This window comes from Adelges cooleyi, unplaced genomic scaffold (assembly GCF_023614345.1).
Source record: "Adelges cooleyi isolate 19-005CV unplaced genomic scaffold, UGA_ACOO_1.1 ACOO_flye_CR_arks_rails_tigmint_CR_PRNA_8, whole genome shotgun sequence".
NCBI classification, from domain to species: Eukaryota; Metazoa; Arthropoda; class Insecta; order Hemiptera; family Adelgidae; genus Adelges; species Adelges cooleyi.
Window position 1 is genome coordinate 6167438 of NW_026096513.1, and position 18516 is coordinate 6185953.

The 18516-nt window shown below is 31.5% G+C and overlaps 1 protein-coding gene across 1 annotated transcript; it reads left to right on the forward strand.

Moving 5' to 3' along the window:
• The first annotated feature begins 525 nt into the window (after nt 1–525).
• Nucleotides 526–17937, forward strand: LOC126845748 (ras-related protein Rap-2c). Its single transcript, XM_050584622.1, has 3 exons — nt 526–822; nt 895–1690; nt 16186–17937. Exon 2 carries the CDS (start codon nt 1054–1056, stop codon nt 1597–1599), a length of 546 nt encoding a protein of 181 aa, XP_050440579.1. The 5' UTR covers nt 526–822; nt 895–1053; the 3' UTR covers nt 1600–1690; nt 16186–17937.
• The last annotated feature ends 579 nt before the right edge of the window (nt 17938–18516 follow it).

Below are 18516 nucleotides of genomic sequence, written 5' to 3' on the forward strand. Positions count from 1 at the left end.
CCTCCACGCCAGCATTTATTAAGGAGTATTGTATAGGCAATTCTTAAAACTTAACATTAAAGTGAACGTTTTAAACACAGGAAAGAAGTATCTATTTTGATAACATTTTTTTTCTTTCAATTTTTACACCGCATTGTATCTATTTTGTACAAAAAAACCGTATTAAGTTTCTACTTCAAACCTTCAGTTGCTAAGAACACTTTGAAAAAATATTCGATGAACTCTTCGCAACATGTTTTACAAGGTTGTAATGGCCGAGGCACGATTTTGAAATTATTTCTGGTCAAACGATTGTTTCAGATTATTATTTATTATTTAGAATTATTAGAGTGTTGTTTTCCGCCAAAAATATTATGCGGGTAGAGTGATATGAGGCTTGTTTAAGAAAAATGATTTGCCATAATGTTTTTTTTGTCCTTTGGTACACGCGGGAAATTTGTCGGCGCCACCTTGGCAACACTGTCGAACAGCTCATAGACATACACACACATACGCTTGATAAACAGGGCGTGTGTGTGTAAAGCGATTGTTGTGCGAGTGGTGTGCGTAATCATCGTCTCATTGTGCTCTGTAAGTCGCCAAGTCGTGTATTTACACACACACACAAACGCATTTAATAGTATAAAATAATATAATATTAAATAGATTTGTTTTGTTTTGTTTTTTTGATATTATTATTATTATTATTATTATTACTACTATTATCCAGTTATAGTAGTTTTACACGAATTTCCTCGACACCGGAGTTTGTTCCGAGCAAACTAAAATTACAAATTTTTTTTTACACAATATTATTACATTTTCTTGATAAATTTTTCTCCGGTAAGTCTTGTCCGCTTGCTCGTCCCGTAGCGTTTATTTTAGTTGTCGTTGATTTTGTTTTTGTTTTGTCAGTCGTTGTCTGCCGTCCGAATTTCACAAGCCCAGCGGCGTCGGCTCGCTACCGCTGCTACTACCGACTGCCGCCGGTGGCCACCATCATGTCCAGTCTCGCCGTGGTCCGGTCATAGCGATCCGCTATATGTGTAGTCGCTCGTCCGTCGCTGCTCGACGATGCGCGAGTTCAAGGTGGTCGTGTTGGGATCCGGCGGCGTGGGCAAGAGCGCCCTGACCGTGCAATTTGTGTCCGGCCGTTTCATGGAGAAGTACGACCCGACCATCGAGGACTTCTACAGGAAAGAGATCGAAGTGGACAGCTCGCCGTGCGTGCTTGAGATACTCGACACGGCCGGCACGGAACAGTTTGCCAGCATGCGAGACCTGTACATCAAGAACGGACAGGGTTTCGTCGTCGTCTACAGCCTGACCAACCATCAGACGTTCCAGGACATCAAGCCCATGAAAGAGCTGATAACACGGGTCAAGGGCTCCGAGCGGGTGCCCATACTGTTGGTGGCCAACAAAATCGACTTGGAACACCAGCGCGAGGTGCCCACCATCGAGGGCAACACACTGGCCCAGATCTGGGGCTGTCCGTTTGTCGAGGCCAGCGCCAAAAACCGTACCAACGTCAACGAAGTGTTTGCCGAAATCGTACGCGAAATGAATTTTAGCAACGACAAGGAGAAGAAGAGCTATTGCTGCTGTACAGTTCTATAAGCCATATTTATATACACATTTTATTTTTACAATATCGTTTTCGTGTGCAAATCGACGTCGAATGCCGCCGCTGTAGATTTCAACTTATCGGGTAAGGATTGTATTACTATTATTATTATTATTATTATTCGGTCTTAATACATTTATACGTAAGAATGCCGTGTACGGCTTGGCGTTGATAACCTAATTGTAAATAACATAAATAATGATACGTTTATCTCGAGTTATTATATATAAAAAAAAAAAAAATTCACGGAAATTATAAGTGTTAATTTATCCTCGTTATAACGATAGGACGACTTTATGTGATTTGCATTCGTGTACGTTCTATATGATAAAATAACACGGTTGATAATATTGCGTGTATTTTATTTATTTACATTATTATATTATTATGGTACAACGACTTTCATTGATTTACTAAACAGTGACTCATCGTATTTGATTGAAAAAATTAACATTAAAAAAAAATCCCTACGACTATTTCTGATGTCCAATCGAGAAACATGCAACTGTGTTACTGTTGGAAAAATATGTGTTACAATGTCGTTTTTGTTTTTGCCGTAAGCTTACGAGAGATAGTGTTGTTATTGAGTTAGCGGCTTGGTAACATAAAAAATTTAATTGCCTTTTGAACTCGACAAACTTAATCTCGGTGGGTACGTTTGAACACACAATGTAGGTATGATAAAATTGATTGTGTTTCGTTTGATGCTATTGACTCATTTATTAACAATACTAAGTTGAAACGTGAGAAGGTAAACTATTTTAACGCAACAATATTGTAATATAAACGTTATAATATTATAAATATATTTTATAGTTTTTTTTTTTTACTAAGTACTAAATTGAACTTGTTATACGTAGGTTATAATTTCGAAAATATTATTTGTTGAAACGCCAAAGCTATATTATTATTACGATTAGAGGCCAATGTCGAAAATAATCTCTTCCATAGCATACGACTCCACATCTGTCTTTGATTTTCTTTAGGTTATTTTTTCCATTTGAAAATTAAATTTGTTTAAGTACTTTTATAGACTTTTTAATAATAATATTATGGAAAATTGTTCTGCCACATCGGTATAGTTATTTTAAATAACGCTCGTGACGAAGAAATAAAGTAGTAGTAGTATTTTATTTAATTAACTGTTCAATTAATTTTTCCATTATAAATTTATAATGTCTTAAAAGGAATCTGTATTTTTCAACATATTATGTGCAACGTGCAATTTAGACTTATGTTTGAGCATACTAATCAATCTAGTGATACATTAAAAGAATCGTACAAGTACAAGTTTCATTTGAATTATTCAGTCTCTTCTAGAAGATGAATTTCCTACTTTTTCAATATTATATATTATATAGTATTTATAGTATATATTTATAGTATTTATAGTATATATTTATAGTATTTATAATTGTTTATTGGTCGTTAATTTTTTAATCGGACAATCACAGTCTTCATTAATGTGGTTTTTCTAAATAAATAAAACTGCAACACTTTGCTGTCCAAGTATAAATTTAACTATACAAATTAAGTAGATGATATTTTAATAGGTTAGGTTATATATACAAACAACTTAATTAATAAAATCACATAAAGCGACCTGCCCATTAATTCTGGTTCACTAATCAATCGAATGACATAATTTTTGTGGCTACTTTCTCTATCGAATAGATTTTTTTTGATAATTTGAAAAATCAATTAAACATACGATTCGAATGTGAAAAATAGGTTAGGTTAGGTTAGGTTAGGTTAGGTTTGAAGCAAAATCGTTAGAGGAGGGCATATTATAACACAAGTATTGATCTTATATTATCTTGACATTAGTACATAAACTGTTAAATAATCAGTTAGACTGCCTGAAATTGTACCAAGACGGACGTAGGCTTTCTTTATGATGGGTTGGATATTAAATTAAAATAACTTTCGTACGCCTTGTATGTGTTTGATTGATTCGATTGTAATTTAGTTATCTGTACAATAAATATGTCAATTTATATTAGTCGCTTGTTGAGTAAGTCGAGCTAAGTGAGATTTTGTGGACTGTACATAGTCAACGCCATCGATTTCTTCTTAAGGTCCAGCCCAGGGCTGCTTTAACGTTTCGAATGACTTGGGAAAATGTTGATTGGACTTTTTAAGCTCAACCGACGGCAACGGCGAATAAAAAATCAAAACCAATATTGTCGTGTCCACCGCATAAAATATAATATGTATTGTATTTGTGTGTAATATTATTATGCACCGTAGTGAATCGGAGACCTATACCAGGGGGACGACACACCGTCTGACGAGCCTTGACGGGCGGTTGCACCGTTAAAAAAATTATACACCGAGGTTAATCATAATAATATCGGCTTTTATATTGTAGAAGATAGCTGATAATAGTAGTGAGAATAAAAAATTAAAAAAAAAAACCAGCGGGGGAAATGTAACATGTATGCGTCCGGACGTCATTGAGCGCATACGGATTGTGTACCTATGACTCATCGTCATCGCCGCAGTCCTATGCTCTCTTCTAATCGCGGTTTTCTTCATGTCGAAAACGCCTTTTTCTAATCGCATTTGGAGACACATAATATTATGTGTTTTCTAACTATCCGTTTTCGATACGACGACGACGACGGCGACTATATTTTATAGATAATAATATAATACAAGATTATATTAATGTCAAACAATATACAGGGTGATATCCGTCTGATATGCAAGACACTCGTTTTCATAAGTATTATATTATATTTATGCAATTGAAACAAATGTGTTCCCACAAAGTGCATTTCATAGTTGTTTTTACGCGTAAGGTATATATGAAGGTAAAAACGTTCAGAGTATTGGACAAATATTATAGTAAAACCGTGTGTTATATGTATATTGTCTTACAACAGACGGATGGATCACTCTGTATATCATAATCTAAATCCGATAACGCGCGTGACGGTTGTGTATTTTTCGGTTTTTTGTGTTTAAACAATCGTCGTTGTCGTTAAGTCCGAATTTCGCATTTGGCACTTTGGAAAAATATTAATAATATGTTCTGATCAAAGAAGGAGTAAAAAACCACAACGATGAGGTCTCTCAATAGGAACACAAACGCCTGTGATAAAAATGCGAATGAATATACTTATAACCTCGTCTTCAAAATATTTCTTAGAAAAAAAAAATAGAATAAAAACCACCGTTTTATAAAAATTAAAAAATACCTTATTCAACGTCTGATGTCGAGCTGGACTTTAAGTTTCACTTTTTTTCCACGGAATCGAGGACTTAAAAAGTATACATTTTTTTTTACATATTTTATGCTTTTTTGAAGCTGGCTTTAAGTAATAATTAAGAAGGAATAATTACAAAAATTTATGTAAATAACGTTTAAAAATATTATAATAATTATATTATAGTCTTTGGGGGATGGGGGGTGGGAGGGGGAGAGGTAGGGGCAATACCGTATGGTTAAGATCATAAGTCAGTTTACACAGCTCATACTTACTAATGCACAATTTTTTACATAGAATTTGTTAGGAAATAAATTCGAAAAACTCGGTATCATCAAATTTCATTTGAATTTTTTTATATTATTCAGCTCTAAGTTTAAATAATGCAAATTTAAACAGTATGTACTGATGTTAAGTGTATATAAATATAATTATGAACGGTTATAATAATAATGGTGTAACTGAGTTGATCCATTTCTGTGTGTAATAGTTTTTACTGGCAGTTTGCTTTTTTTTTCCACAACAATAATATTATATTCTGCACGTTTGTCTGTCGTCGTGACGCCTTTTTTGGGCCTTTTTGTACATTATTGTTATTACAACATGAACATTTTTAAAAGAGAAACCCCGAATTCAACCCTCGTACAATACCAAACGGGGCCGGCAATGCCTGTCCGGGTTCGGTCCGTACATTTTTGTGTACCTAAAATAATAATAAAATAGCCATATACTCGTGGCAGGGATTAAGGAGTGTTCCTGGGGTTAGGTCGTCGTGGAATGCCCAAAGACATTATTCTGTTTTCGGCTGCCATTTTCATTTCCTGACACAAGACTAAACATACACCACCAAAAAAAAAAGACCTAGAACTCTCCCCCCTCTCCCGCCACTTAATAAAAAACCGAATATTCAAGTAAAACAAAAACCGGCATACACAATAGAAACCAATTAACCGAATTTACAGTAAATTAAAAAAAAAAAAATATTGTTGTAATTTGAGGCCCCGGTTTAGGGCTAGGAAACATAAAAAAAAAATACTTTAAAAACTATAAATACCCTGTTACTTAAAAAAATGGGCTAAATTTTCCGAAAAAATGCAAAAGAACATTCCGAAAGACATTGAGATAATAATAACACCAACATTTTGATGATATTTTGTATATCATATTAAAGTATTGTATACTATAAAACTTATACTTTTAAACTGTTGACTTTTATTGTAATGATAATCTCGAGTTAAAAAAATAATCCCCCTAAAAAATGAATTCGAAATTATAACGTTTTTCCTCTTTAAAATGGATTTTGGTTTTGCTAAGCCATTTCCTGCTATAATTATATAATCATAGTTTTGTTTTATTAATTAATTTAGTGGTAAATTCCAAAATCATTTGTAATGGCTATAAAAACCGTCGATAAAAATGTCTGCTAAAACCAGAGAAATAAATTATTGATACCTAATAGTGTATGCATAATAATAATAATATATGTAAATAATAAAAACAAAATTATTTATCTCTTTTTTTTTTTTTGCGTTGATTTATTCTTATCTGGTCTGGTTTTTGTTGTGTTTTTTCCTCTATATTTTTCCCGTCTACCTTTTGTGTCTTGTCCGGATCAGTGTGTGGGCAAACTATCTACTCTGGAGGCCCACGTACCACCCTGATTGAGTTTACATAACGATGTATACATTTTTAAACGAAATAATGAAAACAGAACAATATAGTGTCTCCTAATAGAGTCGATTAAATTACAAAACGGGGTCCTAGCTTTAGAGGTTCGTTTTCCCGTCAAGTCCTGTATAATGTTTTATTGATTTCGCGATAGGAAGCTTTAACAATTTTTAAGCTTTTCAACCGTGCACAATATACATGCAAAAAAAAAAAAAGGTTAAAAGGATTCATACCACTTTGTCTCCTTTTTCAATTAATCCACTCGAGTTCCGTTCATTAGCCATAGGATATTTCGAGTTGCCCCAGACACATTAGTGGAGTCAGATAAAACAGATTATTATATTACTGCAGTATTTTTTTATTTTTATTTAGATCCTTTTAATAAAATTGTGCATTTAAACGGAAAACATTATACAATTAGCTGTTAATATATTGCTACAGCAGATTTGTCCACATCATGGTGTAACATCTTTTGTTCAGTGGAAATATCAATATTAATTTTCATTATAATTATTCTGTTCTGTAAATACAAATTTATTACCTGATAAATATATGAAAATAAAATACCAACGATTGTGAATCACCGGCGATGAGTCATTTAGCGATAAAAAAATATTTTACTAATAAAAACGACTGGATGATTACAAATAATTCGGAATGATTATACTGTGTTATTTCCCAGTTAACAGGACCCGGCTCAAATTTCTATAATAATGATAAACAATAATTTTATAACTAATAATTTGTAGATAAAAAGATGAAAAAGTCAATAGGACAAATGTAAAGAAAAGTAATGAAAAAAAGCATTTTATGGTGCGAGATGAAAACTCCAATGCTCGTTAGGACAAAGTCTTAGAACACTATTGAACGCTTACAAAAACATCATATTGTCTGTTAGTCGATCACACCCTGTTTAAGGTACTACCCTAACCCTAAAGAGGTCTCTTCTCATCCGAAATTCGTTTGGTGTTTCAAACTACCAGATTTCTTATACGGCTAACAACCGGTGTTTGTTTACAACATTTGGTTTGTCGTTGAACCCTTTTTATTTCTTTATAAAGGGATCATTATTATGATGGACTTTAGTTTGTGTAAGGTTAACCTCCCCCTCTGTACATTATTCATCTGCCAAGTTAGGCATCTCTTTATGTGGTTCGGTTTGCACGGCGACGATGCACGATAACCTTTCTGGTAAACAGTATAATAATAATAACATATTGTAATACTAATCCGAAACTCTGCAATCGGCGGCCGCTTCTCGTCTGGCAAATCTAAAAAATATTTCAAGCATATTATTATAATATATTAGGGATGAAAGAAGTTTTTCCCAACAAATATGTAAAAATGTATGATTAAAGTCTTTTTACGCCTAATTTGTTTTTTTAAACTGTTTTCGAATCGTATAATAAATAGGCACATATATTGAGAAAAGAAAAAATATAAAAATTTATTAAAAACCACATTTTGTAAAATCAACGTTAAAGCTAGAACAAAAATTGCGTACAAAAAAATTAATGAATAGCATTTGAGCAGATTTGATATTTTTTTATGAATACACATAATTTATGAAATTACAATATACTGTATACGTATACCAATCGGTTATTCAGAACTATACCTTTATGACTAGAATTATAAATAGCATAATGTTGCACAAGTTAAAAAATCTACGTTTAAAAAAAAACTACTTTCTACCAGTTTGGTTCGTTTCTTCTAGTTTTTTTTTATTCCTTAGCGGTTTTTTATTATAAACTTAATTATTGGTTGGTATAAGTTTTATTTGAATTTTTTTTTGGAATTTGGTAAACTGTTCTTTTTGTGTGTGTGCATTTGTGTTTTATCAGCACAGACAGACGGCCGAAATTATAATTTTAACGACCAGCAGCGTACATCTGTAAATAATCGTCGTCTCTATCTCGTTAGTGTCATAACTCATAAAATATATTAAAAAAAAAAAAAAAACCTCTTACCGATAACTGGGCGATAGTAGATGGGTCATTACACTGGTGTACAGCCAATGTGTGAATTATAGTATTCATAATTATTATTATTTAAACCTATTACGATAAATGATTATTATTGAACCATTAAAATCGTATGTAGAATAACTTCTAATCTGGGTTTCTCTCCGGCCTTTTCGTTATTGAAATCTAGGAATGAAAAACAAATTAGATTTTTTTTTTTATAAGAGGGGTGAATGGATATTACTCAGCATTCAATGTCAAGCTTCAGCGATTTTACAACGGTCTTGTGTGTCTGTTATGCGCACAGCTTGCACATATAGCCTACTACTTACTATAGCTCTGTTGTTCTCAATCGGTTGTTTATAATAAATTATTATTATTATTATATAATGCTGTTGTTGTACCACGGCTAGGCCAAACACTGCTTGGAAGCAGTGTAATTCAATGTCACTTGGCAAGCAGTGTTGTACACAAAACACCTAGACCATTGAGATCCTTTTGTGTGATGTCGAACATATAGCTAAAGGAAAAATGATCTTGTCCCCAGAGTCCAGCCCATAGATAATTGATGTATGTGGACGGCAATTTCCACTTGTATTTCGATTATTTCCAAAATTTTACTTGCCTATTAAATAAAAATAGCGTTAAAACATAAATTTGCCTCATTAAAAACGCATATTAACTCTTTAACTACAAAAAAAAAAAAATGTATCTTTTATATAAGTAATCATTCTTAAAAGGTATGTGCTTATTTATGAAATAAACGATTTATTGTTACTATTGGACATTTTTTTTATACTTATATAGCAAATCAACTTTACTATAATGTATTTATTGAATTAGAAAGAATACAAAAATATCTAAATCTCTTCCCTCCTACTTCCAAGCAAAACATTTTTGTTGGTTGCGATGGCCGGAAATTAACATTGACATATTTTATTTAATTAGCATTTAAAATGTATAGACACCCTTAATATATGTATATATGTTAACAGTATAACATACAAATACGATTAACAACTAAAATGTGTAAATAGCTTAACGACCTTTTTTAATGACCTTTTTGTGTGAGTACAATTTAAAATATGACAGTACAGGTGAATGGTGGTTATTAAAATTCTGGAGTTGCAATTATTATTCATATTATAAGGCTTCACTTTATATTTTAATACCTATTCATATTATTATCTATATTGTATGGTTTCAAGGCTTACGCCGTTAACATAATATTATAAGGTTTTATCAATAATTTAAGAGAAATTTTTTTTTTCTTTAAAAACTAGTCCGTTTAATTATAGTATTTATTTATTCATTATTAGTGAACGTACCATAAGGGCAAAATTCAGATGACGGACTTGTAATAATGGGACTATACGCGTTACAAACTAATTATTTACCATACGCTTGATAAAATTAACATACCATTATCAGAGTAACCAAAATAAAATAATTATCAACCGAAAGTGTTCTGCGATAACTAATCTAAATAATTAAGCACAGACATCCTATAAACTAGAAAACAATAAAACAATATGTAACTTATTACACACCCCCCCCCACACACACACACACACACCACACACACACACACGAATTTATATTAATAGAAAATGTGTAAAATAACAAAATTGAGATTAAAAACCCAAGTCGAGTTAAAACACAACAAGACAAACATTTTAATTATTCGATTTAATCATTTCTATTGCGGCCATTCGCAGTATTGTCCACATTAAAAACGTGTATTTTCTGGATTGAATAAATAATAAATAATGTTAAAGTAGCACTCGACGGTATTGATTTGTTAAAATGATGGATTATGCCTTTTTCCCCCTTACTTTATTTTAGCCCCACCGTTGTTAGAAGCCCCGAATTACATATTATTTTAAAAGACTATGTTGAATAATTTGCATTTATTGATTTTCCCCTCGGGCAGGTTTTCACAGAACGGGTCAGTCTTGCGATAAAGTTATTATAGATTATAAATACTTTTCATCTATAGTATTAAAAAAAAATACCTAATCTAGGTCATTAGTGACCTTTTTTTTTTTAATTTACTTGTTTGCCTTCGTTGCTCGTTAAACCTTTTCTGAAGTGAAAATCTTTAAAATTAAAAAAAAAAAATAATAATAATAATAAGAACCTTTGTAGCAAATGATTTACATTAACAAAAATGAGTTCCTAAAAAAACGCTAAGAACAACTTTTTTTGTTTTTTTGGGTTTGGTTTTGGAACAATCCATAATTGTGTGTGTACAATATGTGGCCCGGACACCGCCGTCGAAACAAATTATATTTTTTCTGTTTAGTTGTTTGCTTTTGTTTCGGTTTAAACTTTGTGTGTGTAGACGAATTTGTTTTTTCCCACTCGGATTCAATTAGCGTTTTTGGGCTTTTACCCGCTTTCCAACTTTGTTGGCGTTTTCAAACACGGTGTATCGCGTGCACACATAATATTATATAAATAATATTGTATGTGTATATATATATATATGTATTTTTTTTTAGACATCCTCGCGTGAAAGATCTTCGGCGAGAAGAGAGAAGGGTATTATTATTACTATGCTATAAACTTGTTTTTTTTTTCCAAACGCTAATACGTCACGGTTTATATAAGGCTGTGGCTCCTCTCACCAGAGCTCTCGTCGGGTTTTAACTATTAGTTATTACTATTACTATTATTATTACATGTGTGTGAAACGTCGTAGCGTTGTTTCGACGAAGCCTCGGTTTGCTTTTTGTGTTATGTTTTTTTAATGCAAGGGACGGACGTGTGGCGACACACCACACGAGGGTCACTTGTGACCTTTATTATTGTGTTATCCTGTATGAACCGTACCTTTGTGTATGGAATGCAATGAAATTGTGTCGACCGGAGGCCCGAAATATTGTTATGCGCGTTGGACATTGGATTACATTACACCCGACAACATACCTAATTTGATAATAATAATAATAACAGCGATAATGTAATTTCCCAAGTCGATGTCGTTTGGGAAAAACGGATCGAGGGGTTACCACGTCCGTTTCCGGTAGTCGACCGTAATGCAATTTTTATTGCAATTTCCAGTGCGATTGCTGTAGCGGCTAGTAAAATCCTATACCGCGGTAGTAGTAGTGGTAACCACTGGTGTAGTTAAGCAAGCGTAGCTGCAGCTGGTCGTCGTCTCGAAGGCGCATTGATTCAATTTACAGCAAGTCTCGATTAGGAAATATCGTGTACAGCACCGTGTCTTAACACATTCGCGACCCTATCCTCTCTCTTGCTCTCTCGTCCTTAAGACCTGGGATCTTAATACGATATACTCGTTAAAATGATAAAAAAATATTTTACAGCCGACAGTGTTGTCGTCGTCGCACGAGATGAGCTCAAGTGAAAACGCTCATCATAACGATAATAATAATTATGTATTTAGACGAAAACGAACGGTTTCGAAATGGGCACGACGGAATCAGGGCTTAACCGTTGGGTAATTTTTTTAATTATTTCAAACTATATGTTTTCATAATATAATATTGGGAGCGTGCGCCGTGTTTTCTGTTCGGTCACTTTTAGTCGCTTGGCCGATAATTATTAAAAAAAAACCCGTATAGATCTTATCTGGGGATCTCTTCGACCGATAAAGAAATAATTTTATACACCGAAACTCGTTAAAATATAAGAAAACGAGATATTAGCAGTGCTGTGTAAAATATAAGCGATTTCAATAGAAACATTTATTGTTACACTGTGAAATGTCCAGCTGGCCTAAAAGCTCTTTGTAATGGGGGTTTCGAAATAATTGTTATGCTCCTATACGTCATAGTCTTATACAAATAGTAAGTCGGAAAAACAAAACATGTGCTTTAAAGCGTTAACCTAGTTGTGTGTAGTAAAATATCCATTGCTTGTGGTCGAGTGCCAATTCAATTATTGTTATTGCTTCCTAGGAATTCGATTTGTTTTTCTCATTGTGGGCAGTATCGTGGTCAGTATCGATCGACCTAAAAATAATTACATAGGATACTATTAAAAGTATTTAATTTTACTCGTGTGTAGCAGCAAGTAGGTACAAAGTTTTCAATTTCACAAGTTTATCGTTTTGCGTAGGCGGAAATAGGAATTGGTTTTCGCGACTTTCCCGGCTAGAAGTGGATAGGGAGGGGGAATTATTTTTCCATAAAAACACTCATATTTTCATATTGGGAGTGTGTACTACCGTTTTCCATTCGGTCGGGACCAGAAGATATTTGGTCACTTTTAGTCGCTTAGCCAAAAACAATATTGTGTTAACATATTTTATTATAAGTTTCGAAGAAAAGTAATCACAATATTGAGTTTATATGTTTAAAACTTAATTGATAGCGTTTATATCTTGTCAGCCGTTTCTCACCAGTCTTATCTCTTCATCATATCTGTTATCAGTGCATTTGTCCTTATCAATAATTGATATTCTAAAAGCACATTCAGCAGACTCCAATTTGTTGGTACGAAAAAAAAATTCCTTTAAAATTATTTATTTCGATTTTAATACACGGAACTTCATTTTTAAATTTACAAGTAACCTACTATTATATTTTTGTATTTCTGACTTCCCTATCGAATCGGCCGACAAATATTGTTTAAAATGTATTATATACTTTTGAAATTTACACATGTAGTGTCCTATTTTTTGTGTTTTTGTTTTCCCTGACAAATCTGTTTAATATTAAAATATTTACTTTCCGCCGCGTCAGCGGTGCCCAAATCACGTCTGTAATTGTACAAAAATACAATATTGCGGTAACGTGATATTGGAATATTCTTTGTAACATGTAATTCAATCTTTAAAAAATAGTATTTGGAAAATAATATACATAACATGGGCCATACAAAATTTGCCTGGTTCGTTAAAAAAGAAAAGAAAAAAGATCTTTTTCATAATACAACAACATCCATACGTGACTAAACTCGTTTTGGGCAAAGTTATTGAGACTTTTTCAATTGTTTCCTGTTATAATTCATTACTATATGAATGTAGTTTAAAAACAACAATTATTTATGTTGTTACAATTGACGCCAGAGGAGAGAGAGTGTTGTGGTGTTTGATAATTGTCACAAAAAATTTGGAAATTCTCAAAAAGTTCATAATAATCAGCGTACAAAAAAATGTATATTATATTAACACAAAAAAATTCTCAAAAACTGTGTACATTACCTCACTAGGCCTCTAACAAAAAAAAATACTCTACTTATTAATCTCAATTTATCTGCGAGACGTACGTTTAGTGGACAATGTTCACGGGACAACGTGTACAGGGTGATCCATTTGACGCAAGACACTCGTTATCTTGGAAGATAATTACAATTTTATCGCTTTTCTTTGTGGATTAGTTTTAGTCATCGTTTTATTACCATAATATTAGACAATATTAACATTTATAACATTACACAAAAAAAAACCCCAAAGCACTATCAGTTGTTTAAGTTGTCAAAGTTTCAAATTTAGAACCGCAGGTGAGGCGGAGTGTAGTAGTATTGGAAAAATTAATAACCGTAAAAGTGATAATTATTCCAAACTAACTAGTCATCGACTAAAAGCAACGTTTTCAGCACATTATTACTCTGGAAATATTATTATTAAACGTGTAAACGTTACAATTTTGTAACCGAGAAGCACGAGGAGAGCCCAAGACCACTTTTATTAATTTTTAAAAGAGCCAAAAAACCAAAACGTCTATATACATTTATTTTTTTTTTAATATCGTGTCCTGCCTTTGACGAGTCATCACCCTGTATATATCATGTGCAGTGCATTAATTGTAAGTGTGCACGTGTGTGTGTGTGTGTGTGGCAAATCGTCTTGTCGCACCGAAGGAGGCGCACTCTGGGAGGGGAAGGGAAGGGAGGGGGGGTTATAAATAGAACGTGAAGATTAAACCGAACTCGTCTCTGCCACTTTGTTGTTGTCATCTCCCCTCTACGATAAAAAAAAAAGCCCAAACCTTCACTCGGCCACCGGATCGTTTGAACCCACTTCGGTTTTTTTATTCGCATGATAATAAAAATAACTAATAAAAAATGATAATAAAAATATGTAAAACCTGTACTACATTATTATATTTTAGCATTGTTGTGTAAACGCGCGAATGGCATTTATTATTAAAAAAAAAAAGAAGCTTTTATTATCATTATTAATGTTATTATTCGTCTGGTCGTCGACCGATCCGTGTTCGATTGTGTTCTGTTTTTGTATTATTATACATAGTATATATGCGATTTTTCGGCCCACGATTTTCGCAGCGACTAGAAATCCGTTCCAATTTGAAAATAAATACATAAATAAAGCAAGCATTAAAAAAAAAAACATTTTTTATTCTTCTTGTTTATACACCAACAGCAGCTAATATTATTATTAACTTACAAAAATAAATACAGGTTATTGGCGGTGCAATGAGACTATGTACAGAAGAAGCGGTTTTCAAATTGAATTATACATAATAATTAATTTTATGAAAAATCAATAAATTCTTTTTAATTGTCCTCTTGCGGGCTAAAAGCGTCGAAAAAGTTGTCCGGAATCCCCACGTTAGATTTGGTTTCTCTTTTCTCATAAAGATGGCAGATCTTAAAATTAAATTTATAAATAAGAAACAGTGAAAAATAAATCAAACAAGAACAATCTAGAATAGTTTTGGGGGGGGGGTGGGGCAGTTTTGTGGGCTAATTTTTCAAATTTAGAAGACAATACACGACACAATAATTGTTAAGTTTCAGATTTTATAATATAGCGAGAAATAGTTGTTATTTGAAAACCGTGACAGTTTTAAAACATGCCGTCTTAAAGTTTTTTTTTGTAATAAATGTGAAAATGAGAGATAATCAATTTTTCTTTGTACGACACTCGACTCTGCCAGCTGGTTGAGTTATTAGATTATATTCGAGACAAACGACCAGATTTGTGTGCGTTGGAGTATTATAAATTTTCCAACAAAATCATGTCTTATGAAAAGACAAATTGTTTTTTTCTCCCTTTGAAAAAAGTGGTTTTTGGTAAAAAAAAAAAATATATATATATATATATAATAATATATGTTTATACAAATATTGTTACATAAATCTAATTATTCGTATCTAAATTATAATTAAATTAAACACGTTTCCTGTATTGTGGTTTTGTTCAATGTCAAGCACAGGTACATAATAGTGTAGATTGTTAACTAATCAAATGGTCATATTTCAATATTGATTAGATAACGTTCGTCGTCCATCGCACAAAGATACATTATGTATGTTGGGGAATCATATTGTATCACGGTCATATTGTAACTTGTTTTTTATAGTTTGATTTTTCCTCGATTAAAACTTTAAAACAAAGGTTAAGTAAAAACATATTAAACATCAAACCATTTCATAACTGATAACAATCATTATTGTATTTTGAAAATTTGTTTGGTTTCAAAACCGCCAATCTAAAATATCATTCCTGCGAAGTAAAATTAAATAAGAGTTTTATTTTTCATATTTTGCAAGTTAAATACTAATTTCCCAATCACGAAAACTCAGCTAAATTGGTCAATCTATTGAATCTATTTACAGTAGAAATACTTTTCGGGTAATCTTTAAAATACTTTTTTGACTAGGATATATTTTTGAACCGACAACAAACAGGTGGTCTGATGTATAATGGCAATCATTACACCAAACAACCTGTTTGTCAAAAATGTTTTCCACGCTCCGATCGAAACTGTATTAATTTTATTTTATTTTTGATTTACAGAAATCGTTCAAAATTCAAATTCAATAGTAAAATGGTCGGTGCCAGTAACTGTCCACACTGCGATTTACACATATCCAGCTTCAAAAGGGTACGTTTTCTAAAGACTGTTGAAATATTGATAATATATACATATAAAAAAAAAAAGAATTAGAACCGATTTAAGATTGAATTTTTTTTTTTACAAAATTGTATTTTACCTATTGTATGATTGGCACTTTATTATTATATATACATAAATATATATGTATTTATATATGTATAAAACGAGCCTTTTAACGCGTTACATAGAATTTATATAAATAGTTTTGTTTATCATTTAATTATAGTGTTACAATATATTTTTTTTTTTTAAATTTATATATTCAATATTTTTTTTTTTTTTTTAGTGAAATGCAGGTTTATAATATAGTGTTTCGAATTATGTATATCGAACATTTTTCTCATACACAACCGAGACATTTTTTTTTTTTGGCATTATAGAAATATATATAACAAATGTATCCTTAAAAATTAACACATATTTTTTTATACTTTTTATACTGGCAAAAAAGAAATTATGAAAATGTGTTTAGAAAAGTTCAAAATAATACAATTGTTTATGTAATTATAGTCAATGGAACAACTTAAGAGATATTAAATTTGTTAAGGCAAAAACTGTCGGTACTAATTTTTTTATTATTCAGTCCCCCCTGTACATAATAATAAAAATAATAATAATGACAAATTATTATAATGTATATTATATATAGATCTAAAAAAAAAAAAATTTACTTATTTTCTGTTTTTGATTTTTTTTTTTTCATAGTGTATTAACAACAATTATTACTATTATTATTATTATTATTTATTACTTTTATTATATATTAATTAATCGATCAAGTGGTTTTGTGCAGAAAAAGTTTTACTTGCTGTTTTAATTATTTTTTCTTTTCTTTTCTTTTTTTTTTGTGATATTAATCGTATTTTAACTTCGGAACAAAAATATATATATATTTTTTTTAACATTTCCGTTCGCTTCGTACATTTTATTATATTATAACACTTTATAATAAACATTTGAAGCGGATTCGTGAAATATTAACAATTTTGTTTTATTTTATCTGACTTGCTTCACAATGTACAAAAACTGTGTAAAAAAAAAACATTGTGTAAAGTCAAGTGCCAAAGATTAAGTGAAATCCTCATCCCATTTGCAGTCGATTAATAATAGTAATTTTGATAAAAAAAACAACTTATACATTATGTGTATGGTTTTTTGTTTTAGTTCAATACTTCCCCCGCCCTTCTCTCATTAATGTTTTGTTTGCCTTATACATGTCCTCTCTTTTTAAAATATATATATATATATAGCTAGCTAATAACTCTTTCTCTCTTAAACGTATTATAAATATATAAATGGTTTTTTTGTATGATTTGAAAAAAAAAATTGTATCTGATTTTCTTTTGCAATTTTTTTACACTATCGTAGCATAACTAATTTGTTTTTCCCGTAGTCTTTTCTAAAAAAAAAATGTTCAGTAATATGTTTTACTCTTTCCACAATGGTGCATAAACCTAACATATTATTATTATTTTTTTGTGTAAATGTGAATAGCCTAAGATTTCTTTTATATATTATTATTATTATTATGTATTAACAAGTCAATGAATGTTTTTTTTTTTTTTTTGGTAAGAAAATCGATTTTACCATAAAATTATATATATGAATAAAGAGATGATGTATGAATCAATAAAAGCGATTTAAAGACTTAACGGTAATGTATAATATTATTCTGTTATATCATAGTTTTTATAGTGTGGTTTGTAATGATTTTTGTAAGACATCTGTTTGGAGAAAGTGAGCAAGGTTAGGTTTTTTTTTTACGATTGATCATTAATCTATTAATGACCCCTCAAGTCATGTAATACGCGCAACCGGTCGTCCAGTCATTGTGTTTAGATTGGCGGGATGACCGAATTTGTTATGGTAAGGTGCTTGACGTGCTGACGAAAAACGTTTAAGGCAAAATCGTCGTTGCCTACTATTATTAAAATTAGAAAGAAAAAAAGTCTTAATTTTTCAAAAGGAGTAACATAATATTAATGATGAATATTTCATACCGAAGGCGAACATATTCCGAAAACCCCGATTGCAACAAGAGATAACGAGGGGCGATAAGAGATAACGAGTGATAAGAAGGCAACAACTGGTACATTTTTGATCTTGCTGCGAAATGTCATGGAAATTCTGAACAAAACTCCAGCATGTATTGACGTTAAAAAATATAAATACAACGTGATCGTTTGGATAAAAACGTTTTTAGACAATTATTTGATTTCATCGACTTTAAC